Source organism: Sinocyclocheilus anshuiensis, unplaced genomic scaffold (genome assembly GCF_001515605.1).
Source record: "Sinocyclocheilus anshuiensis isolate Anshui unplaced genomic scaffold, SAMN03320099.WGS_v1.1 scaffold1994, whole genome shotgun sequence".
Lineage (NCBI taxonomy): Eukaryota > Metazoa > Chordata > Actinopteri > Cypriniformes > Cyprinidae > Sinocyclocheilus > Sinocyclocheilus anshuiensis.
The window spans coordinates 233,334-261,314 of NW_015548215.1; the positions used below are offsets into that span (position 1 = coordinate 233,334).

General features: G+C 35.6%; 1 protein-coding gene across 1 annotated transcript in view; it reads right to left on the reverse strand.

Annotated features, from left to right (window-relative positions):
* LOC107653871 (receptor-type tyrosine-protein phosphatase mu-like) overlaps positions 1 to 27,981 on the reverse strand; it is a 208,593-nt gene that overhangs the window by 73,803 nt on the left and 106,809 nt on the right. The window contains exons 13-15 of the mRNA XM_016440739.1: positions 27,818 to 27,854; positions 24,996 to 25,070; positions 21,283 to 21,418 (exon numbers count right to left, since the gene is read on the reverse strand). Of these exons, the coding sequence (XP_016296225.1) occupies positions 21,283 to 21,418; positions 24,996 to 25,070; positions 27,818 to 27,854 (248 nt within the window). The remainder of the gene's footprint in view (positions 1 to 21,282; positions 21,419 to 24,995; positions 25,071 to 27,817; positions 27,855 to 27,981) is intronic.

The following is a 27,981-nucleotide window of genomic DNA, read 5'->3' on the forward strand; positions in this document are numbered from 1 at the left end:
TATATATATATATATATATATATATATATATGCATAACAATTTTTAAAGTATATGTATATTTTTTCATATACTAAATATTAAATATAATTATTATATAAAATGATATATGTAACTTTAGATATTTTATATTTTATAGATTGCACCCATTTTTACATTTACATATAATTTTATCTTATATATATATATATATATATATATTTACTTCAAAATTTCATGTTTAATTCAGTGATTATTTGCCATTTCTTTGAGATACTTTGTGAAATTTACTAGCATTTTCTGAGTGAAATCTGTTTCAAAGTAAATCCTATATCATTTTTGTCCCCGGTGTATCATGATCTCTGAGGTGACGATCTACACACCTGCAGAAGCAACGATTCAAGTCTGATTTTGCATGCATTTAAATGAAACTAAACGACCCATGCATCCCTTTCATTGAGCAATTTTTTGCTGAAAAATGGGAGCAAATTCTGCTGAAAAAGTATGCCCCCATTTACCTCAAACTGACTCTTTATATACTTTGTGTGTGTGTTAATATAATATATGTTATGACATATATGTAGTATTCAACAATACATAGTTATGTTAAATAAATCTTGAAATGCACAAAAACACAATGCATTTTTTTCTCTAGCATTTCTAAATAGAGTCCGCCTGTTCCTTCAAACTCCAACTCTATGCTAATTTATTTTCCCAATTATTCTGATCTGATTTACTACAATGTGATTTCTGAGGTAATAACACTTCAAAGTGCGGAGATCGGGAGACTGAATCTCTGGTGTGACGCATCGCAAACAGCGGCTGTGGATTTACTGCGTCTTGTCATCATCTAAATTGGCATACATTTCAGACGCTCGTATCAGCAAAGATTTGTCTTGGAGCTGACATTCTCACGCTGCACTTAAAAACGAATTAGAGTCTCTGCAGAAAGTCCTGGAACATGACAGTAGCACAGATATTACTGGTTTCCTCGTATCCAGTGCACTGTAAAAATGACCCTGAATTTAACGGTAAAAGACTGTGAAAATGTTACAGTAAAAACCTGTTAAATGGTTAACGGTAAATTCCCCTACTATATACGGTGAAAAACTGTATTGGACATTACATGTAATTTTACGGTAGTATACTGTTTTTGGAAGTGAAAAAGACCGTATAATTTACAGTGAATAACCGTAAATTGACATTCCCAGAATTCCCTGCGTTACATTTCAAATTTGATGTTTTTTGTTGAAATAACTATGTTTCTTCTTAGTTTTTTCTTATCAGTTTTGTATATTAAGGTTGTGTGTTACTCCTAATGTTGTTAAATGAATGTTTATTGCATTATTTCAGTTTCATGTGTGTTACCGTGATGGTGTTTAGTGTTTGTGTGAATGACACTGTGCACCTTCTATATATGTTATTATTTAAAAGCTGCTTGTGATGGGCTTTGGTTCATCGTGTGACTTTCTCATCACCATCTGCATTTGTTGGTTATCAGTGTATTACAAAGGTACAAAACAGATTTCAGTACTTCAATAGGTTGGTAGATTAACATTATATCAGTTAATTAAATTACGGTATTTAGCTGTAAATTTAAGTTAAAACCGTAAAACCTAAAATGTTGCTACCGTATTTTTTACGGTAAAATTCCGGCAACCACAGCTTGCTTTTTACCGTAAATTTTACGGAATTTTTTTTACAGTGTGGGTTCAGATACTTTCGCACTCGCTAAACGCTAATGACTCCAGCGACACACTCGGGTTAAAGTCAAACAGAGTCCCGCCGCTCAACAATAATTTCAGAACGTCAAACGCAATACCAGCAAATTCAAGACTTTAAGACCAAGAAAAGAAATGGAACACAATGCGTCAACATGGCCTCTAAATGTAAATGTAAAGCTTGAAAATATAACTTCCATACAGATCTTCGCTACTTTTTAATTAAAATTATTTTTAATTTTTAAAAAATTGAAGCTTTAAGCTCTAAACCACTAGAATATGGAAGTAACTTCAATACATTATAAATTAAATATCAAATAAAGTCTGGAAATACTGTAATTCTGATCTTTTGTCTTGTTTTCTAAAGATCCTTAAATCACCAAATTTACAGAAGATTAGAATTCTTGTGGTCAAAAAATCGACCAAATGTTTACGAGTTTATGATTAAAACAAGAGAAATTAATTTAATTCACAGGGAAAACAAGTTTTAATTTCCCATTGACAGATATTCGTTCTTGTTTTAAACATAAACTTGTTTCATTTTGTTACATTTCTCAGAAAATAAGACTTTATATCTTCATTTTCCATCTCAAGTAAATGTATCTTTATTTAAGGATGTTTAGATATTTGTAATAGAAGACAATACTGAGGAAGACATTATTATTTTTATGCTCTAATTTAACACCCTTTTAAGGCATTCATTTATGGAAGGGCAAATTAAGGTCTTTTCAAGTCCTTTTTAAGACCCACAGAAGCCCTATTCTATTCTACTCTATTCTATTCTGTTCTGTTCTATTCTATTCTATTCTATTCTATTCTATTCTATTCTATTCTATTCTATTCTATTCTATTCTATTCTATTCTATTCTATTCTATTCTATTCTATTCTATTCTATTCTATTCTATTCTATTCTATTCTATTCTATTCTATTCTATTCTATTCTATTCTATTCTATTCTATTCTATTCTATTCTATTCTATTCTATTCTATTCTATTCTATTCTATTCTATTCTATTCTATTGCCCATGGTTCAGGAAATAAATAAAGTCACTAAAAAAACTGAGTAATTGAAGCTTTTTATAACATTTTCTTTATGCATTCTTGCTGGTTTGTTCAAAAACAACAAAATATCGACAGTCTAATCTAACATATCTCAACATCTTTATTCTAATTTATGGGGCTTTTCTGTAAACGTCTCAGTTACGTATGGTAACCCTCGTTCCCTGCTTATTTTAAATTTACATTTATACATACACATTGCCCTGTGAAAACCTTTACATGAACATACTTGACCCGTGAAACAGTGATGAAAATGAGAGGAGGGCATAAAAACTCTCTCTCAGACTCATCAACACAGGGTCCAAAACTCATGTATTTGTGCTTCTCTGGATCCTCACAGCGATGTGAAGCCGCCTCTCAATCATCTTGCTGATTCAGTCGCGTTGCATATGGCAACCGCTCAACATTTCTGCCCAACGGAAAGCTAATCACTTAACTGTTTGCTTCAGATCGTCTGCCACACGAGCGAAACTTAATAGATGTTGTTATCTAAAGTCTAATCTGTAATGCGTGAGTTTAAGCAGTCTATTGTGGGAGCATCTGGTACAGTAGTTTCCCAGTGAATACTAGTCCCTTTACACACTCATACTGGTTCATATTTATAATCTGATTTAAATAAATATAAGATAACAAAAAGCTATACCATAATGGTTTGTGGTTAAAAATTCAAAACTAAAGAGCAAGCGCATTTCTGTTGAATACACCTTAGTGAAAAATAAATATACTAAAATGTATTTGAAATTTTAAATATTCATGCTAAGTATACTACAAATACATTTACTTATTTATGTACCTACTAAAAATACCCTGCAACTGTACTTTTGGTATGCTAAACTGGTATACTTAAAGTCTTTTCGCACTTAATGCATTTTAATTGAGTGGAAGCAGCGCTGAAGTCCAACTTAAGATATTCTGAAGTATATTTGATCGTGTTAAAGTGGAACTATTGCAAGTATGCTTCAGGTACACTTTAAATATCTAGCCTTTAAAGACTGATATTATTCAAAGATCGTACAATCCTCATTAACAGTGACATTAAAACACATTTTAGGCTTACTATTAAGAAATGTGCATTGTGCACAAGTAGTAGCCCAAATAAAGTTTAATTCTAATTTTTATATGAGTAAGTCTTGAGCGATATGTTAGTAAATGTATTAATAGATTTAAACTATACTTAGTATGAAATAAATGTACAGTATTTTAAATATATAACTTTTTTACTAGGGCAGGCTGTTTCCACTGAAGATTAATTTTAATCATTTATTTAATCAGATTCAATGAAAACAATACCTATTCAAAGGTTAAAAACATGGAATTGTCTTGGAAAAAATTCCATGGACAAAAATATGATGTCTATACAGTTTTTATTTTTTTTTATTTCAGTTTTAGTTTTATTCATTTTAATACATCAAGTTTAACTAAATGAAAATGACAAACGTCGCCTTGGAATCTAGCTGAAATAAGTTTAAGTTTTTTTATATTTTATTTTATTTCAAGCAACAGAAATGTGTTTTTTAGATGTTTTATTTTTTGTTAACTATAATAACCCTGATGTGAATGTATTTTCTTAGACTGAAATATATGGAGGGCAAAATAATTTTTTTAAATGCTAATAAAAACATATATTTATATTCTTAAAATATATTTTCAAAAATATTTCTGAAATGTAAACTCAAAATTCAGATAAAAACGTCAGAATAGCGAGAAAGAAATTCTGAGGCCAGATCTCGCAATTCTGAATTAATATCTTGCAATTCTGAGGAAAAAAGTCAGAAATGTGAGATTAAAAGTTGCAATAACCCTTTTTTTTTATTTTATTTTTTTATGGTGAAAATGTGTTTCAATACAAAATTAACCCATTTTATTAAAGTTAAAAATAGTATTTAATGTCACTGCACCAACCTATATACTTTCATTTATACCAACAAAACTAACTGTAATGCATTAAATCAGGTAGAAATAGCTAATAATTGCAGGTTACCATTTTTACAGTGTAGTAATAGTGATGCTGTACTTACTTTACTGTCAGAGATATCTATTTATCCAAACGCTACTGCTAATAAAAAATAGTATTTAATGTCACTGCACCAACCTACAGTATATACTTTCATTTATACCAACAAAACTAACTGTTATGCATTAAATCAGGTAGAAATAGCTAATAATTGCAGGTTACCATTTTTACAGTGTAGTAATAGTGATGCTGTACTTACTTTACTGTCAGAGATATCTATTTATCCAAACGCTACTGCTAATATATTCGTACTGGTTTCTATTTTTGCTGCTGACAAACTCATCACCCATGGGTTTCTACTAACACATGTGAACGGTATTTTGTGCTATTGTGTCTGCATTTTGTCTGACACTTGGTAACATGGGATTACTGGAGCTACAACTGTTCTGCGTATCAAAATTGTCATATTTTCCATTACAAAGCAGGATTTGTTGTGGATGCATCGTCTGGTTATTTCATGGGCGTCTCGGCGTTGAAACCTGACAAAGCCTGAGATGTTCAGACTGTCGCTGTTGTTTATGCACCTGGGATGGAAGGTGATTGAAACGCCGACAGGGAATTTGGCAACGGCGTGAAGAGCCTATTTCCTTGCAAATGTCAGACTCACTGTAAAACTAAGAACGAGCTGAGAGAAAATGGGAAATAAATGTGAAATTGTGTTACTGAGCGCGTTCAATAAACGACCAAAAAATGTTCTGGATGAAGATCCAGAATCCAATCAAGAAAACCAGTTAAACCAGTCTAAGGTTGGTCTGATTGGACGGTTTTAGAGGGATTTTTTAAAACATTAAAACGTCCTTAGACTGGTTTAGGCTGTTTATTTCAGTACAGTCTCTCTGAATCTGTAAATGTGGTAGAAATGGTTTCTCTAATCGCTATTTATCAACCACATAGCAACACCCTAGCAATCACCAAAACACTTTAGCAACTACACAGCAACACCCTAGCAACAGCCAGAACACCTTAGCAACACCCTAGAAACAACCAGAACGCCTTAACAACCACATAGCAACACCCTAGCAACAGCCAGAACACCTTAGCAACACTCTAGCAACCACCCAAATACTCTAGCAACCACCAGAACACCTTAGCAACAACACTTTAGCAACTACACAGCAACACCCTAGCAACATCCAGAACACCTTAGCAACACCCTAGCAACAACCAGAACACCTTAACAACCACATAGCAACACCCTAGCAACAGCCAGAACACCTTAGCAACACTCTAGCAACCACCAGAACACCTTAGCAACCACATAACAACACCCTAGCAACCACCCAAATACTCTAGCAACCACCAGAACTCCTTAGCAACTACTCAGCAACACCCTAGCAACAGCCAGAACACCTTAGCAACACTCTAGCAACCACCCAAATACTCTAGCAACCACCAGAACATCTTAGCAACCACATAGCAACACCCTAGCAACCACCCAAATACTCTAGCAACCACCAGAACTCCTTAGCAACTACTCAGCAACACCCTAGCAACAGCCAGAACACCTTAGCAACACCCTAGCAATCACCCAAATACTGTAGCAACAGCCAGAACACCTTAGCAACACCCTAGCAACCACCCAAATACTCTAGCAACCACCAGAACACCTTAGCAACCACATAGCAACATTCTAGCAACAGCCAGAACACCTTAGCAACCACCCAAATACTCTAACAACCACATAGCAGCACCCTAGCAACCACCAGAACACCTTAGTAACACCCTAGCAACCACCAGAACACCTTAACAATCTCCCATACTCTAGCAACCACCAGAACAACTGTAGCAACCAGATAGTAACAACAAAGCAACCATCCAAACACTCTAACAAATACCAGAACACTCACATAGCAACACCCTATCATCATGGCATGAGTTTTGCATTTGCAAATGTCACTCAGATTTACTTCAGGAAAGTGGATCTGAAACCTCAAAACCTCCCTAGGCTGCTTTAAGCTGTTTATTTCAGTACAGTATCTCTGAATTGTATAAATACAGTAGAAGCGGTTTCTCTAATCGCTGTTGACGGTGTCTCTCCTCATGTTCACTCAGATGGAAATTCTGAACAAAAAGAGACACAAGGTTCCTCCGCAGTACACTGCTGCTGGGCACGGAAAAATGACACACGACAGATTGGCAGCACGCAGCAGCAGAGACGCCGCTATCAATCCTGACACAGGAAGTAGATGCTGAGCACAGCACCAGCCGAGAGGAAACGCATCACTTCAGATGAGAGATTCACCGCACAGAAAGAAGAAGAACACAATGCAAAAGATCTCAACCCCTGTGCTGTGCTGAAAATCCTTTACCTAATTTGGTGTTGACCAGGCTTTTGAAAATCGCTTGTAAAACAATCATTATGCTATATTATTACCAAATCTTGGATTTAATCTTTTTGTTAACTCGTTTTCATTCAGTTAGCACAGGTTTTGTTTGTGGAACTGGTTGATTGTAGGCCTCATCGATCTGAGCTTATGCACCAGGTTTTGAATGAAAAAAAAAACATTATTTATGGGTAATTTTGGCTCAAAAACTGAGGTGCATGAGCTTAGATGACTGAGGCTTACGATCAACCAGTTCTAAAAAGAAATACAAAACCTGTGTTAATTGAATGAAAACAAGTTGATAAAAAGATTGAATCCAATATTTGGTAATAGTACAGCATAACAAGACACTTATAAGCAATGCATTTTTTGGGGAACTAGCAACTTGCAAATGACCCGGATATGTTTCAATGAACTCTGAGATGTTGAAGCTCCAGTTTAGTTGAGGTTTATAAAAATAAAGTTTTACAAGATAATGTTTTTATTCTTTTCAAATGGCCTCCAGTCATCTTAGGACAGAAGGAAGGACAACGCAAAGTACACAAGCACCTTCCCGCTGTGCTTTCACTCAATGCGCGGCGATGATTCAGCGCTCATGCATATCTAATGCCGCTGGGCTACTTTAGTCACTGTCCCTGCAGACTCAATCCTCAGACCTTTCCATTTCTGTTTTCTCTCTTTATTTTTTTCAAACGTAACCGAAGACATTTTCTCTCTCTTTCCTTTCCATTTTTCCATCCATTTGAAGTTTAACCTGAACCCCTGCAGATAGAGTGAGTCTGCGCTGATAGTCCTCGAAAAAAGGCTATTTTAAACACAAGTAAGTTTCTCTGTGTTTTCCAGGAGAGAAACATAAATAAAAGCCCCCGTCATGCCACGGTGATGGCCCCGGGCCCCTGGAGAGCGGAGCACTCTGTTCCAACCAGCACCACATAAAACACAGAAAAGCCATCCTGTTCCTCATTTACAGATATAAATCTGGGTGTTTCGCTGACCCTCACCTCTGGGTGATACTGAGACCGACGCAGCGGTGGCTCCGCTAATGTGAGCGAGACGCACTTTGCATGGAAACCGGAGCTCTGATTCTACAAAACGCTTGGTCTGATATGTCAGCAATAGCTGAAGACGTTCAGCTGGGAAAATTGCACTGATTTTATTTACATGTGACTTTGAGACCAAAGTGCTGTTTATAAGTGGAGCTTGTTATTCCGAGATCTTCACTAGTCACCATTACTATTGCTCATACAGTTGCATAAAACCGCCTTAAGATAAGAAACCCTTAGTTATGCAGGGGGAAAGAAAACCGTTAAACCAGTTGAAGTTTGATCTGGTCGGATGATTTCAGAGGGCTTTGAAACCTCAATACCTCCTTAGACAGGTTTATGCTGTTTATTTCAGTACAGCATCGCTGAATCATGTAAATACAGTAGAAATTATTTCTCTAATCGCTGTTTGGCAACCACATAGCAACACCCTAGCAATCACCCAAACACTCTAGCAACCACCAGAATACTTTAGAAGCCACCTAGCAACCACCAGAACACTTTAAACCACATAGCAACAGCCTATAACTACCCCGAACCAACCACATAGCAACACTATAGGAACGACTAGAACACCTTAGCAACCACACAACAACACCCTATCAACCATCAAACACTTTAGTAACCACAGAACACGTTATCAACCAACCAAAACATTTTAGCAACCACTCAAACACTCTAGCAACCACCAGACACTTTATCAACCACACTGCAACACCCTAACAACCACCCTGAACACTCTAGCAGCCACCAGAATGCTTTAGCAATTACCTAGCAACTGCCCAAACACTCTAGCAACCACCAGAATACTTTAGCAACCACCCAAACACTTTAGCAACCACATAGCAACACCCTAGCAACACCCCAAACAATCTAGAAACCACCAGAAAACTTTAGCAACCTCATAGCAACATCCTAGCAACCGCCCAAACACTCTATCAACCACCAGAACACTTTAGCAACCACCCAAACACTTTAGCAAACCACATAGCAACACCCTAACAACCACCCAAACACTCTAGCAATGACAGAACACCTTAGCAATTACCTAGCAACACCCTAGCAACCACCCAAACACTTTATCAACACCCTAGCAACAACCCAAACACTCTAGAAACCACCAGAAAACTTTAGCAACCTCATAGCAACATCCTAGCAACCGCCCAAACACTCTATCAACCACCAGAACACTTTAGCAACCACCCAAACACTTTAGCAAACCACATAGCAACACCCTAACAACCACCCAAACACTCTAGCAATGACAGAACACCTTAGCAATTACCTAGCAACACCCTAGCAACCACCCATCACAGCATGCAGATATATTGTATTATACAGGTATCAATGACAGTTGATTCCATCAGTCCAACTACAAGTGACTCTCTATTAAATTCTGAAGCTGTTCTTTGCTTGAGGGATTTAAGCTCACAGTAGCATGAGGTTTCTATTAGTATGTATGACTGATGATTTGAGCGGCGTATTGAAATGAGCACTGAAGCCTGACATGAGCTGTCAGCACGCCATCAAACGCACTTCCCGCAGATACAGAGGTCACCTGCACATTTTCACTCACAGACTTTGACGTCTCAGACAAGCACGAGTCTCCCAGCATTCTCTGCTCTTAAAGGAGGAGCTGTGGCGATGCATACTGAAACGACGCCACGCTGGGGTGGGGTTTCATAAAGCGTCATAAAGGAAATCACTTCTATATTTCCAAATTATTTATTATATTTATATTAATTACTATTACTGTTATTATTATTTTATTAATTATTATATATTTCTATAGGTTATTAATAATGCTGATTGTTTCAAACCAGCATTACAGAGTGGCAGGCCTTGAGTAAATTATATTCTACTTAATTTCTGCAGGATTACTATTTATTTATATGTATAATTAATCATTTTATTTTAATTCTATTATATTAATTAATTATTACTCATTATTATATATTTCTATATGCTTATAAATAATGCAAATCAGCATTTCAGAGTAGCAGGCTTAGATAATAGCAGTAAATTCTATTATACTTAATTTCTGCATGCTTACTATTTATAATAATAATAGTACTTTCCTATGGGAAACAAAGACATCAAGGCATTGATCTTACATTTACATTTGATCATATTTTTGAGAAATATTTGTAATGCTGTGCTGGGTTTGCCCTTAATAAAGATGGAGTAAAAAGCTTGATTTGTCATTTTAATATGATATGATGTGTGTTTATGTGAATGTGCTCTTCAGGCATGAAAGATCATATGACGTGGGGAAATATTAAGATGTAATGTGTTGACAGTTTAATTAAACTGTTGCAGGTGAAGCTCAAACATCTGCTGCTCATCAGTCGACCGCAGCAGTACGAGCATCTGTCAGAGATACCTATATTAACTTATTATGGAGCTAAATCAATATGCAGCAGGCGCTAGTTGCATGGCTTACCTATAACTCAAATTGTACAGTAACCATGCATTAAAGTGTGTGACCCTCAGCGAACTGTCTGATGTTTCCTGTGCATCAATATGATCAGAACACCCTTGAAGGCCAGTACAGTATCTCAGAGTGAGTGTAACTGCACATCATCTACACTAATGGCATTATCACATCCATTAAACTATTAGCTGGCACTATAACCTTTACTCCACTAAAATCTCCACGTACGAGATCTCTGCGAACCACACGCCGCTCAGTCTCCATGAACTTCACACTGAGTCCCAACATGCTGCACATAAATATTTCAAGGCTCTTACAAATGGAATAAATGTTTGTCGGCCTTTAGATAGAGGCAGAAGAACAACTATGTTCAATACATGCACTTTCTTTCTATTTCCAAACACTCTGTGATTCATAAAGCAGCATTTCAAGGATGATTTTCATGGTGCAAAAAACACTCTAACTTCAATTCATTTTGGTTCAATTACATTTAATAATTAAATTATAAACTACATAAATTAAAAAAATAAATAAATATAATAAACATGTTAATATAATAATTAAAAATAACAACAATATTATACAAGTTATAATACATGTAATATATAGCTAATATTATATTAAGCTTAATATTAAACAATTGTAATAAATGTTTTTTTTACAAAATATTTTTAAATCTCAATAAATATTCAGACTCCACCTAAACACCTGAGCAAACACCTAGAGTCCACTTAAACAACCTAGCAACCACATAAACCCAACTTAACCACCTTAGCAACCACCTAGACTCCACACCACAACATTCTCTTGCATAGACTAGAAAACTTTGTTGGCATTAATGGAAGTGCATTAGCATGGTTCAAATCGTACTTATCTGACCGCCATCAATTCGTAGCAGTGAGTGAAGAGGTATCATATCGATCACAAGTGCAGTATGGAGTACCTCAAGGCTCAGTACTAAAACACCCTAGCAACCACATAAATCCCACTTAAACACCCTGGCAACCACATAAACCCCCCTTAAAAACCTTAGCAACCACATAGACTTCACCTAAACACCCTAGCAACCACATAAATCCCACTTAAACACCCTGGCAACCACATAAACCCCACTTAAACACCTAAGCAACCACATAGACTTCACCTAAACACCCTAGCAACCACATAAATCCCACTTAAACACGACTTGACTTGACTTGACTCCACTTAAACGCCCTAGCAACCACCTAGACCCCACTTAAATACCCTGGCAACCACATAAACCCCACTTAAACACCTAAGCAACCACATAGACTTCACCTAAACACCCTAGCAACCACATAAATCCCACTTAAACACCTTAGTAACCACCTAGACTCCACTTAAACGCCCTAGCAACCACCTAGACTCCACTTAAAAGCCCTAGCAACCACCTAGAGTCCACTTAAACACCCTGGCAACCACATAAACACCACTTAAACACCTTAGCAACCCCATAGACTTCACCTAAACACCCTAGCAACCACATAAATCCCACTTAAACGCCCTAGCAACCACCTAGACTCCACTTAAAAGCCCTAGCAACCACCTAGAGTCCACTTAAACACCCTGGCAACCACATAAACCCCACTTAAAAACCTTAGCAACCACCTAGACTTCACCTAAACACCATAGCAATAACATAAACCCCACTTAAACACCTTAGCAACCACCTAGACCCCTCTTTAACACCCTAGCAACCACATAAATCCCACTTAAACACCCTGGCAACCACATAAACCCCCCTTAAAAACCTTAGCAACCACATAGACTTCACCTAAACACCCTAGCAACCACATAAATCCCACTTAAACGCCCTAGCAACCACCTAGACTCCACTTAAAAGCCCTAGCAACCACCTAGAGTCCACTTAAACACCCTGGCAACCATATAACCCCCACTTAAAAACCTTAGCAACCACCTAGACTTCACCTAAAGACCATAGCAACAACATAAACCCCACTTAAACACCTTAGCAACCACCTAGACCCATCTTTAACACCCTAGCAACCACATAGCAACTGTCAATCACCCAGAACGCAGTAAGTTAATGGTGGTGAGTTTTGCAGTAGTTTCTGCTTGCGCTGGTTGCTTCGTTCACAGGTTTGTGTGAGAGTTTAATGCTTCATAAGCCCCGGTGGTTCATCCGATCTCCTCTGGGAGGTTTTATGAGGATTTGCTCGCTCTGAGTCCCCAGGTACGCTGCACGCGCCCATTAATAGATGTTAATTAGACTCTAATTTAATTACAGAGTCTGATTGCTCTCGGTGACTCATTTCCAAACTTTCCTGCGCCGCCTCATCCGATCGCATTACCATTTGGTGTAAACAGGCCGTCTGATCTGTGGCTCGTGGCTCGGCTCTATTATCTGCATCAGAGAGCGACACCAGCGACTTGCGGCCGTCGTACGACGGGGAAATCGACTCTCTCTGCTTCCTCTCTCCTCCGCAGCGCAGGAGCCATCAGCCGAGACAAATGTGCATCCTCTTGTTACAATTAATTTGTTTCTTGTTCTGCGTGAGCCCTCGGTGAAGGATTTAATTAAGGCCTCTCGCTCACTCAAACACCAATTTAAATGGGCCGCTCTGGTAGAGAGAGAGAGAGAGGGACGAGCGGCAGGCGCTTTCTACTAAACTTTCCCTCTCGTGTTTGAGCAAGGTGCATTACGTCAAGTCTTCATGTGACTGCAGGAGCTACATACAACTCTAAAACGCTCCATTTAAGGCAAAATACACTTCTAATATCTAATTTTCAAATATTTAATCCATCTCCTTTACTTGCTTTTAACATGATGAGTTTGTCTGTCCATGTTAAACGGAGAAAATGCTGCATGATACGACACGATCACAGATAAAATCATGAGATTTCATTAGCAACTACACTGTACTGCAAAGATTACTGAAGTACGTTTCACAAGAAAATACCATTTCAGTCTTTCTACTTCAAAATTCAATGTTTAATTCAATGTTACTTGTTTATTTGTGAAATTTACTAGCAATTTCAGAGTGAAAATGGTTTCAAAGTAAATCTACACCTTATTTTTTAGTGTATGTCGAGCAGGATTTTAGACCAGTAAGATTTTGTTCATTCGTTTAAACAAATCCTTCAAGTGAACAAATCATTCTGAATGATCATTCATTCATTATGATGCTTAAACGCTACTGAAGTCTCTTAAATGTAATTTTAATAAAATATTTTACTAAGGCATAATAAAACTAGTTTCAGTTGCAAATGAATCGTGCGTTTTAACAAATCAATTTGAATGATTCAGTGACTCATAACATAAAAGACTCTCATTTGTTGGAATCTATTGCCATAAATATGTCATCTGTAGAAATCGCCATTGAATCAGTTCACAAAAAAAGATCGAAACGTCTTAATTTGTCTTATTAAAATAATTCAATTAAAAAAACACATTAATCCTAACCTAAGACTCACTTTTAAGTGAACGAATCATTTTGAACGGAAGACAGTTAATTCATTAAGATGCTTAACGCTACTGAAATCTCTTAGATCCGAAGAAACGCAATCTTTAATAAAGCATAAGGCATTTTTCAGTCGTAAATGAATCTGTGCTTTTTAACGAATCAATTTTAATGATTCAGTGACTCATAACCTAAAAGATTCCTTTTTGTCGGCATCTACTGATGTAAATATGGAATCTGCAGAAACTGAATTATTTTGCCTTATAAAAATGTGCATATTTTCAAATCATCCGTCTCATTCAAAATGATTTGTTCACTTAAAATAATTCAAAAATTAAAAACACGCCATTTTTACTAAAACACAAGACATCTTTCAGTTGTAAATGAATCTGTGCTTTTTAACGAATCAATCGTAATGGCTATGACGCAAATATATGTAATCTGGAGAAATGGACACTGAACAAATTAGTGAATGAATCTTTTTTTGTGAACAGATTTAAAAGATTCACTGGGATGAATCAAAATCCTGCTGTGGCTTAGGACAAAAACTCTTTAAAGACTCCATCACATTGCACCTGAATAGCACACAGTGCAAGTAAAACAGACTTTTTCTGACTAAATACGTTGTTTCTTTACTGTTATTTTTCAGGTAAGGCACTTGGGATAAAAGCATCTGCAAAATGCATGAATGTAAATGTAAACTAGATTTTGCACAAGACCAGACGGATGATAATGCAAATCCAGTTAGAGAGGAATGTGGTGCAGTATCTGTGTCCAAATATAGTGAGAGTTATAAATGCAGGAAATCTTTGCCATATCGGAGGATTTGATCAACAGACTCCAGATCTTATTCTAATCCTGGCTGAGGCTCTGAATCCCCACACAAACACATTCCTCCATGAATGTCACGTCTGAAGCCCTGAAGAAATCCCTCAACGTGTAGAAACCAGATTAAATCTCATATTTGTCAGCGGAGTCCTCTAAAAATAAACTACACTAATTCATGCCGCAGCAGCACCAAACTTTACTAAGTGAGAAACACTTTACAATGAGGTTCCATTTGTTCACATGAACTATTAACTAGAACCAACAATGGAAAAAATTTCATTTTTATTTCAATGTGTTTCTTGCAATTTTTTGTGAAAGTTTCTACACCAATTTTTTTTCAGTGTACATTATTAAAACCAAAATATGTATCTGTTAATATTATTTAATGAACCTGATAACATGAATCAAAACATAAATTTGATATTTTGTATCTAATGAATGACATTCAGACGTTTTCAGACGTTTGTACGCATTCAAATGACTGTCAAAGTATTTAATCCAAGTATAACATGCCTAAAAATTAACTATCCAAATAACTCGTTAATGTTAATGTCACCATTTACTAATATACTGTAAAAAACAATTTTTATAAAAATGTAAAAAAAAAAAAAAAAAAGATTATTGGAGCATTTTTTACGAGAATATACAATTTCAGTTTTTCTACTTTAAAATGTAATGTTTAATTCAATGTGTTTTTGCCATTTTTAGTAATTATTTTTGAAATTTACTAGAATTTCGGAGTTAAAATTGTTTCTACACCATTTTTCTTCAGTGTACATTATTCAAATCAAAAGATGCATCTGTTAAGATTATTTAATAGACCTGATAACACGAACTAACAATGAACAGTTAAGAAAGATTAATAGATATTGTAAACAAACATAAATCTAATGTTAACTAATGGGACCTTACTGTAAGTGATACAAATATTCCACATGTATTTCAACATACAACTATATGAATCATAAATGTGTTCATTCAGACATTTGTACATGTTTAAACAAGTATTTAATCCAAGTATAACATATCTAAAAATTAACTATCCAATTACCTAATGTTAATTTCAACATTTACTAATATACTGTAAAAAATTGTTTGTTTTTTTGAAGTTGTAAATAATTTTTTAATTTAAAAAAATTGATTATTGGAGCATGTTTTACAAGAAAATACAATAAAACATTTTCTACTTTAAAATTTCACATTTAGATCAACATGTTTGTAATTATTTGTGAAATTTACTAGCAATTTCGGAGTTAAAATTGTTTCTACACCATTTTTGTTTCCAGTGTACATTATTAAAATCAGAAGTTGTATCTGTTAAGATTATTTAATGGAACTGATAACATGAACCAACAGATAACAAAGATTATTAAATCTTGTAATAAATGTAAACTTAACATTAATTAATGGAACCTCATTGTAAGTGATAGAAATATTCCACATGTATTTCATTTTTATCATGTTAAACATACAACTCACATGTGAAATTAACTATTTAAACCTATCAAAATCATAAATGTGTGAATGTCCTTCATCAGATCAAGTGTCTCAAATATCTATAAACATGATCGATTGTTTTATCATGTCAAACCAAACAAACTTTTGATTGCATATCAAACAAATTACACTTGATTTGATATTTTGTATCTAATGAATGACATTCAGATGATTGTACGTGTTTGAAGCATTTAATCCAACTATAACTTCTATCTAATCAGATCGCATATGTGTGTGTGTGTGTGTGTGTGTGCGTGCGTTTGTGTGTGCGTGTGTGTGCGTGTGCATGTGTGCACGTGTGTGTGTGTGTGTGTGTGTGTGTGTGGTGCGTGTGTGTGTGTGTGTGTGTGTGTGTGTGTATGTGTGTCAGTGTGCGTGTGTGTGTTGTGTGTGTGTGTGTGTGTGTGTGCGTGTGTGCGTGTGTGTGTGTGTGTGTGTGTGTGTGGTACAGTGTGCGTGTTTGTTTGTGTGTGTGTGTGTGTGTGTGTGTGTGTGTGTCAGTGTGCGTGTGTGTGTGTGTGTCAGTGTGCGTGTGTGTGTGTGTGTCAGTGTGCGTGTGTGTGTGTGTGTCAGTGTGCGTGTGTGTGTGTGTGTCAGTGTGCGTGTGTGTGTGTGTGTCAGTGTGCGTGTGTGTGTGTGTGTCAGTGTGCGTGTGTGTGTGTGTGTCAGTGTGCGTGTGTGTGTGTGTGTCAGTGTGCGTGTGTGTGTGTGTGTCAGTGTGCGTGTGTGTGTGTGTGTCAGTGTGCGTGTGTGTGTGTGTGTCAGTGTGCGTGTGTGTGTGTGTGTCAGTGTGCGTGTGTGTGTGTGTGTCAGTGTGCGTGTGTGTGTGTGTGTCAGTGTGCGTGTGTGTGTGTGTGTCAGTGTGCGTGTGTGTGTGTGTGTGTGTGTATGTGTGTGTGTGTAACACATGATGATGATTAACATGCGCTTAACAGACTCATGCAGAACTGAACAGAACAGAACTGAGATAAACATGGAGGGAAAGGAACTAAAGCGATGAATCGGGGCTGATGTGAGGGTCGATTCACTAACACAGGCGTGGAGCCATTTGCGCCTGCGTTTGTGCATCTGAGGGTTAGGCCCAGCTTTCCCTTTGCCTGTCAAACTGCAACAGAAAACCTGGACTCCTGCGCTTCATGAAGCTCTTTCTTATGCTCTAAGGGGATTTTTCTTCAGCGAGCGATCAGATCAGATCCTCCCCTTCAAACCGCAGCAGCAAAGAGAACCTCCTCCAGAGAGGAATTACCATCGCTCCAGCGTTCGCTGTGATGAATGATTCAAAAAGCTGGGTTTAGCAATGCCAGGGTTTGGTTTGGTCTTAGCATCCATCATTAAAAGCACATTACGGCGGCAGCAGGAGCTCAGGCTGGAGTTTGAAGGGAGGAAGGAAGGAAATCACTGGGTTTGGAATCATGCATGGAATATCAAGAGAAGTGTGGAAGAGAAAGCACTGCAACTAGTTTTCACAAAGTGGTTACTTACAGGTAGTAAGTGTAGGAGTGATAGGATCTTCTGCCGAGTGGGGTGGAAAGGCAAAAGCAGTGGTGGAAGGGGTGGAGGGGGAATGAAAATGGAAGGAAAGAAAAAGTAAAAATATTAATGTCTGAAAATATAGAAAAATGAACAAAACCTGATATGGTGACACATGTGACGAGTTCTGTTCTGCGTGTGTGCTTTATGAGGCGGAGCTGTGGGCGGTGCCTATGGTGTGGGCGTGGCCATCACTATTAATATCATTAACATCTCATTAAGGGCATCCTCAGATGTCATAGTTCATTCAGTGCGGAAGAAAATAAGGCTGTGAGGAATTTATACAAGGAATAACTCACATTCTTAAGCTTATTTATTTATAAAACCAACATTTCAGCCATACGCCTTTCTTAATATATAATGAATTATTATTAATACCTTGAAAAAGTCTGATGGCAGAAATTTTGGATTAATGCATTCATTTACATAAGAATGGCTTTCCATACGATTTACACAAACGTATTCTGCTCGTGTTGAATGCAACATTTACATATACATTTTCTTAAGTTAACAACCCATTTAATTCTTAAATACATAAATTTAATAATTAAGTTACATGTTGTGATTATCGTGTGCTTTATTAATTTTGGTCTATGTACAAATGCATTTACAATGTGTTTCATTAATGAGACTGCACTTTTCTTTTTTCTTTTATCTCAATTATTGCTTAGTATGTCATAATTTGACATTTTATCTCATATTTTCAACTTTTCATGTCATAATTTTGCCATTTTTCTCACAATTAAGACTTTATGTCATAATTATGACTAAGTATACAATAATTTCAATTTTTTTTAAATGTCAGTTTCAAACGTCAAAATTTTCAACTTTTTATCTCATAATTAACGTTTCATCTCATAATCATGAATACTTAATTTCTGAAGTTTTGGTTTACTGAATACATTTACGTAAGAATTTACTAAAAGATGTTCATCTTGTGCTTTCTTAATGAGGCCCAATAAGTCAAAAATGTTAGTTTTTGGTCAACTTAATTTTTCTAGAAAGACGTTTTCAGTGTTTCGTCAAATGTCGATCAATTCTAGACCTCATTCATGAAACGCAAGCAGAAGTAATTCTGTGCAAACCATTCTCACACACAAAAAGCTTGCATTTAATCGAACGCAATCATTTATGCAAGAACAATTTACACTAATTCATTCAGCTTGTGTTTCAGTAATGAGACAGCACTTCAATCTCTCACAGCTTCATTTTCATTCGTCTAGTACAGGGTGAAGAGAGAGAGAGGACAGGACAGAGAGCGGTTAGAAACAGGCTGATTAGCTCTCGTTACAGGCAGAAGTAGTGAGTTTGGGCTCAGGTTTATAATTCTGCGACAAACACAAGCTGCGAAAGCAATTCTAGCGCTCTAAGTTTATTAGTTGTCTCTCTTAATAGTGAACTCAGTCCTGACTCAATTACTGATGTCGGTGGATATGGATCCCATCAAATTACGCTGAGATTTAACATGCAATGCCAATGTCATTATGCTAAAAACGGCCCGGGCGACGCATACAAACGATCTGACGGAAATTGCCTTGTCAGCAAAATGAAGGCATCCCTCTCCAAATGTTTGGCCATTTTGAGACTCAACAGCAAAATCAATAGAGACAAATACCCTTATTCTGAGAAGGTAATGACTCTCATTAAAAACATATTTACTTAGCCCTGCCTTCAATTTACATCTGAAACCACTGAAAGCACGCTCTGAATCTAAAGCAGAACGAGAGTGGGGCTGTTTGCACAAGGGTTTTTACTCCAGCTGAGGACGCATCTAATGTAAACTCGCCCGGAGCAACGCGCCCTGGGCGTCTCTTTGAAAAAAAAAAAAAACGCCTTTCATCAATTTTTCTCTCTTATCTTGCTTTTCTTTCGCTCTTTTCTTTTTTTCTGCACAAGATAAGCTTGGAAAATATTTGTGCTATTTCCCGTCGCCGGGTCATTAAAGCGCTGCCGTTTGTTTGAGAGCAGCGCGGGGAGAAAAAAATTAATATTTCATCAGGCAGCATGTATTGGTGCCACAAACCGTGTAATGGTGCTTATCAGAGCGATCAAATCAATTATTCTGTGTTCAGTTGATAAAAGGGGCCGTTTGAAAAGCGAACAGAAAATCAGCAAAGATTAATTTGACTTTCGTGTGTTCAAGAACACACTGGATGGTACCATGACATGGGAAGACTTCTGTACGGTACAGGAGCAATACAACAGCTCTCTGAAGCTGAAGTGAGTCATTTTCTCCTACGCTCAAACACTTTCTCGTACATTAATGTTCAAAGTCACTGTAAGTGAATCAGACTCAAAACATTCTCAACCAATGACGTGAGTTTGGGGGCGGGGCTATCAGTTTGGTTGAATTTTTATCTCATAATTATGTTATGTTTTTACATCACAATTATGACTTTTTATCTCATAATTGTTGACTCTCATCATACTTTTTTATCTCAATTATTGCTTAGTTTGTCAATTTTGACTTTTTATCTCACATTTTTAAATTCATATCATAATTTTTTGTCTCATCATTTTGACTTCTCATATTTTTGACTTTTCATTAAATAATTTTGACTTTTTTCTCATTTGTCACAATTTACTTTTTGTTTCATAATTTATACTTTTGTCACAATGACAATGAATTTCTATTTTTCTGTCATAATTTCAACTTTTTATCTCAATTACTGCTTAGTATGTCAATTTGGATTTTTTATACTTTGTCACAATTATTACTTTATCTTATACATTTTTACTTTGTCATAATTCAGTTGTTGCTTAGTATGTATTATTTTTGACTTTTCATGTAATAATTTTGACTTTGCATCTCATAATTATGACTGTGTCAATTATGACATTTTATCTCATAATTGATACTTTTATGTTACAATTATGACTTTTATCTTAGAAATTTTAGTTTTTGGCATAATATAAATTATTGCGTAGTGTGTCATATTTTTGAATTTTCATGTCAAAATTTCGACTTTGTATCTCATAATTACGTCTTTTTATGGCATAATTACTTATGATCTCATAATTATGTCTTAGTATGCAATAATTTTTTTAAATCTAATTTTTTTTAGATTTTCTCATTTCATAATTTAGATTTTTCATGTCATAACTTCTTAATATTATAATTCTGATTACCAAAGCATGATCTTTCCCACATTTAAATACTTTGTCGTATTGTAATGTTCAGAGTCTTTATTAGTGAGTCACTGAACCATTGAATCAACACTGTGACGCATTCTCAGCCAGTCACATGAGTTTGGGGGCGTGGCTATCTGACTGACAGATAGTGGGAGTGCGGTGGTGCTTAAATGACACACTTCAGCTTTAAAGAAATTAAACACAATTTCATGGTAATCAGCACATTCATGTTAATCAGATCAGATTAAGTATTGTTGAACAGAAGTGAAGCTCTCCTACCGTTTCTTCATGACCAGCACCACGCCGAGGAAGATGATGACGAAGAGTAGGATGCCAGCGATGACGCCGGCGATCTTCACCGTGTGATCTGTCTGTTTCTCGGGTTCCACGGCATCAGGCTTCCGGGTCGCGGCACCTGGAACAGGAAGTCCAGACAATCATGGCTGAAATGAGAGTCACTGTGATCTTATGATGTAAATACAACACATGGTACAGGTATACTGTAAACACTGACACTAGCAGAAATCGAGTGAAATAAGATTTATATGATTGTGTGCTTTTTGTTAATAAAACAGGTTAGTATTAGCAGACAGTTAGTCAAGTTAGTTGATCGGTTGATTATACTGGCTTTGCTTGTAGAAAAGAAGAAAACACAACAAATATCTCTATAAAACCTCAACTGTTTCTCTTAGACATCAATGAGAGTAAACGGAGACTCCTGTATTCTCATGTGTCTCCTCTTGAGTTTCAGAAGAGATCTCAACAATGTCTCAAACTGTGCTCAGATCAGACAAAATACTAAAGTCTGCAATCAGATCTCAATATGAATTCAAGCATTTCTCACCACATACAACAAATATCTAATGATCTCAGCTTTATTTCCCATAAGCAATTTTAGGAAGAACAACTGAGACAAAGGTATAACTTTTTATCTCCTTTTATGCCATAATTATGACTTTTTGTCACAATTACAGTATCTCAGCTTTTTTCTCATAAGCAATTTGAAGAAAAACATTTGAGACAAAGTTGATACTTCAATGAAACATACGTGAGAACTAAAAGTCATAAAGAGCAACATCTGAGCAACATCTGTTTGTTATCTAAATGGACTGAGCGAGCGTACGAGAGTTCAGAGAGAAACAGAGCGAGCGCTCATTTGAGCCGGGCCGCGGATCAGTTCCTCCTGCCAGCTACGCTTTTTCAATCAAGGCCTGACAACATCCATCAGCCGGGCCTATGGGCTGCTGTTACCATGGTGACGGATGAGCAGGTTCCCGTGTTTGGGTTCGAGTTTCTGTTTTGCCGCAGGTGATTCCCAACAAACAACAACAAAAGAACTGCTTCCCAGCAGATACTCACAAAACTATGGAAGCCCATTTCTGCCACATAAGAAAAAAATTAATGGTTTGGTAAATCATAATTATGAGATAAAAAGTCAAAATTATGACATACTATCATGACATAAAAATTATGACAATTATGACTTTTTTCATAATTACTTTTAATGTCATAATTTCAACTTCTCATTATGCCTTTTTATGCCATAATTATGACTTTTTATCTTGTAATTTCGACTTGTCATAATTCCAACTTTTTATCTCATAATTATGACTTTTTATGTCACAGTTATGACTTCTCTCATAATTGACTTTTTATGCCATAATTTCAACTTTTTATCTCATAATTATGACTTTATCTTGATGACTTTTTAGCTCATAATTTCAACATATCAATTTAGATTTTTATCTCATAATTATGATTTTTAATGCCATTACTGACTTTTTATATAATTCCTACTTTTTGTCACAATTTCAACTAACTCAATTATTGCTCACAATGTCATAATTTTGACTTTATATCTCATATTTTCAACTTTTCATGCCGTAATGTTAACTTTTTCTCTCGTAATTATGACTTTTTGTCAATTTCAACTTCAAGTATGATCTCATAGTGACTTTTTAGCTCATAATTTGGACTTATTTAGTTTCTCTCATAATTTCTACTTTTATGTCATAATTACAACTTTTTTATCTCAATTATTGCTTAGCATGTCATAGTTTTGACTTTATATCTCATATTATCAACTTTTTGTGCCATAATTTCAACTTTTTATGTCATAATTGTTACTTTTAATACCAGAAGTACGTTTTTATCTCATAATCATGACTTAATTGTCATGTCATAATTTTGACTCTTCTGCCTCATAATTCTGATTTATCAATGCATGATTTTTCTCTCATGTGGCGGAAATAAGCTTCCATACAAAACCACTGTATGCAAACAATATCGACTTTATTATAAATGTTGTCGCCTTATTCTGCAAATCATGAAAACGTTCTGGACCGAAAATGAAAACAGAAATTGAGTATGTTTATTAGCATAAGTGCAGAAAAAGTGTTATTGTCATGACACTCATTTGCATTCTGGAGTCTGAGTTTCTTCAGACTGGATGGAGGCGAGAGAGAGTGTTTAAAGAGGGGCCGGGCCGCAGGCTGCAGCGAGGGGTTGAGGAGGATGACGATCGGCATAAACAGCCTCGCTTCAGATGACCAGAGGAGAAACCATCACAGTCTCGCTCACAAACAAACATGCAAACACTTAGAGGAACAGAATCCGTGATCATGCATAATGATTCAGTAACGGACCGAAGAGGCGAGTGATCTGAAGATGTGTTTACATAAGGTTTCATTAAAAAACAAGCCAATTTTCTCTTTACTGTTAATCTGTGGAAAACTTCACCTTAGCATTAAACATCCACAATGAAACGACTGACGGGTAAAATCCTGCATTTCACAGCGGCAGATGAGAGCGTCACCTGGGACTGTTCAACAAACAGTAAATATTGAAATGTAATTTTCTGACGGGATGTGGTGGTCATGCATTGCAAACGCCGCAAGCTTGGGTTTCGGGTTTGCCGGGGTCATTTTGATTCCTTCGACGGACATCGGTGCTGAATAAAAAGCAGCTAATTTAGTGACTCCTGCTCCAGCGTATATTTTCCAAAGTAAATGCGTGTATTCAGCGTACAGATTCAGCTAATGGAAAGTGACCTTCTACAGGAAGCAAACAGCAGTGATCAAATGAAGCTCATCAGACGGACGGTAACCCTGAAAATCCTCAATTAACTTTTCAACCTGCATCCATTCAGGACTAAAACGAATCAACAAACGCTGCTTTACACAACATGGGTTACACTAATACACATGGAAGAAATATTGAAATATACCATATAGCACTACATAAAAATTTTTTTAAAGTTACAGACATGAAAACATAAAAAACATGGAAATCCAGCTCACATTTAACCCTAAAAATTTAAATAAAACATTTGAAAATTCTATTTAGCATAAGAATGAATATAATTACGAATAGCGATTGAAATTATTTTTTTTATTGTGACATTATTTTCAAGAAAAATAAAACATTTATACCAATGCATCCAGATATTTCACTTTTGAGTTTTTATTTATTATATTACATAACATTACATTACATTTATTTATTGTCAATTTCTTCTCAATGATTCTCATTGCTACAAAACTCTTTCTCATTGATTTCTTTTATATATATATATATATTTAAATCAGCATACATGTTGTGCAGCATAACAAATACTACCATGATATATAAATCAATTGAAAAACTAAATATTATTTTCATATTATTGTAATGACAATTTTTAGAAAATGCTACATTTTAATGCAAATATAATATTAAAAACAAAACAATTCACATTACAGTCATGAAAATTTGAGGAAAATGCTAAATCTGTATGCAAAATGTAATAAAATTATAAATATTGAAAATAAAAAATACTGAATAATATAAATAAAAATATTAAATAATAAATATAATAATATGATTTCTTCTTATTTATTTTTTCCCTTCTAATTTAGGAGTGAAATACGATCTGGACATGAACACACACACAGTGAGCAGAAACAGGCCTGGTTTAACACACACAGAGCGAGGTGGATGGTGGAAGTTCTGACCTGTTAGTTGGCTGTCGCCGGCAGCGGGTGCGATACGCACATACGGCGTGGTGAGCTGAGTCACAATAATGGCAGCTAGAACAAGAGAAGAGATCCAGCCCAACATGCACAGAGAGAGAGAGAGAGAGAGAGAGAGAGAGAGACAGACACGCTGAGGCATCGTTACACCTGTAGGGTTATTAATGCAGAGTAGAGAGACAGATGCTCGTGAGCCGCCTACACAGACAGCACTTCACAACTTTTTTAAAATCTCTTTATTATATTATTATATCTACTATGTCATAATCTTGACCCTTTTCTCATATTTATGAATTTTGTCTCATAATTATGACTTTTTATCTCATAATTTGGCTTTTTCTCAATTATGACTTTTTATCTCAGAATTATGACCCTTTTCTCATATGTATGACTTTTATCTCATAATTTGGCTTTTTGTCAATTATGACTTTTTATCTCATAATTATGACTTAGTATGTCATAATTTTAACTTTTCCCCTCATAATTATGTCTTTTTATCTCATAATTTGGCTTTTTATCAATTATGACTTTTTATCTCATAATTATGACCCTTTTCTCATATGTATGACTTTTATCTCATAATTTGGCTTTTTGTCAATTATGACTTTTTATCTCATAATTATGACTTAGTATGTCACAATTTTAACTTTTCCCCTCATAATTATGTCTTTTTATCTCATAATTCGGCTTTTTCTCAATTATGACTTTATCTCATAATTGTAACTTTTTTCTTGTAATTGTGACTTTTTATCTCATAATTTGTCTTTTTCTCAGTTGTGACTTATCTCATAATTATATCTTAGTATGTCATAATTTTGACTTTTTCACATAATTATGACTCTTTATCTCATAATTTGGCCTTTTCTGAATTGTGACTTTTTATCTTATAATTATGACTTTTTTTTTATCTCAGTATGTCATAATTTAGATTTTTTTTCTTATAATTATGACATATCAATTAGTTGCCAAGGCAACATTTCTACTTTTTTATCTAATATATTTTATTTAATTTCAGCTTTATTTCAAATAACAAAATGGATTTAATAGTTTTAGTTAACCTCTTATGTATTCTTTGCGGAAAAGTCAATGGCGGCTCACGAAGGCTTTAGAAAAGAGCTTGAGAAAGCCAGAAAGATTTTATTCACATGCTCAGTGAGTAATAACAGCTGGACATTGAAGGTAAGTGAATTATTGCATGTACATTTTTTAAATGTATGTGGAAAACACTAAAAATCTACCCTTCATGTGTGTTTATGAGACATTGATGGTCTACATCTGTATATGTTATGATTGACAGGTATAGAGCGCAACTGCTGAGAAAGTTCATGCAAAACCAATTTTAGTCAATGCATTTTCAACTTGGACAAACAATAGAGGATTTTCTGCATCAGATGGGTTTCATGTTCACGATTATCTTGAAAACTAAAGCCACAAACTCTCATTTGCATCGAGCAGGCTTGACACCATTAGAGATGTGGCACGTAGACGGGAAAATAGATTATGTACCATCTGTGCTCAATTAAATCACAAACAGCAGCGAGAAAAGGCCCGAGCGTCGCTAACTGCCGCCCGAAGTCTCGTAACGGTCCACCAGAGGTCAGAAAACGCAAAAACACCACCGCCGTACGTGAAGCCATCGAGTTTCCATCGGAGTGATTCTCCATCTGTCGCGACGTGAGATGACTCCCCTCAGAGTCGTCAGACTCTGCGTACAAACGCTCCCTTCTGCATTTTAACGTCACATTTTCTGATTGCATTACATTAAGAATAGTAATGATTTTTTGCATTGTGTTTTCATGACAATTAAACACATTTTGCCTTATATTACATTAATGTAATTCTGTTTTACTTTCAAACTTTTTTTGCTATGGTTCTTCTTAGTTTTTTAAAGATATAACTGAAATAACATTTAAATTATTCAAATAAATAATACCATGATATATATTTTTATCTTGCATTAAGACAATTATGCCTATTTTTAAAAAAAGTGTTATTAAAACTAATATTATCATGATACAAAAAGTAAAATGAAAAACATTGTTATTTTCACATTACAGTAAAAGAAAATGCTAAATCTTTATGCAAAATATAATTTATAATATACATTTATAATATATATATATTTTTTCTTTTTTGCATTGATAAAATTAAGCCTATTTTAAGAACATTAAGAATAGTAATAAGAATTGTAATGTTAGTAATAGTAATGTTTATATATAATTTGGCAATTAAACACATTTGACCTTATATTACATTATTGTAATTTAGTTTTACTTTTGAAGTTTTTCGCAATGAATAACATAATATATAAATAGTATATAAATAAATATATAAGTAGTTTGGGGAGATAAACAGTTTTTTTGTTGGGCTTTGCTAGTTTCGATCCTCTGATTGGTGGAGATTTCTTTGCAGAATCATGGTTAATGTAGTTTTAGTCACCAGGAACTCTGTTGTTAAATGCAATTATCTAAAAATTCCACCGATTAACAACCAGAGTAGGTCTGTCTTTGTGAGTCACCATTAAAAATTAATGAGAGCTGTGCTCTATATCTGTTCATCATGATTTGATCAGATGTGCCTGAAGTACTGTTTGTCCTGGTGTCTGTTTGTCATAATGCATTGTGTTTCATATAGTATATAGATATGTTAGTGATCAGCGTGCAATGAGCGTCAGCTCGTTCTTCATTGGGAACACAGCCGAGCCGCAGTCATTTCTGCAGACGAGCTGGAATCACTGGCAGCGCTGTTCAGCTTTAGGGAACATGTTTCAATCAGTGCACTCGATTACTCCCACACAGACCCACCTTTAGTGGCCACGCGAACACAATCGATCTTAGTTTCCTGCGAGAGACAGAAAGAGAGAGAGAGAGAGAGACAGAGAGAGAGAGAGAGAGAGCGAGAGAGAGCGAGAGGGAGAGAGGGAGGGAGAGAGACACAGAGAGAGAGAGAGAGAGAGAGAGAGGGAGGG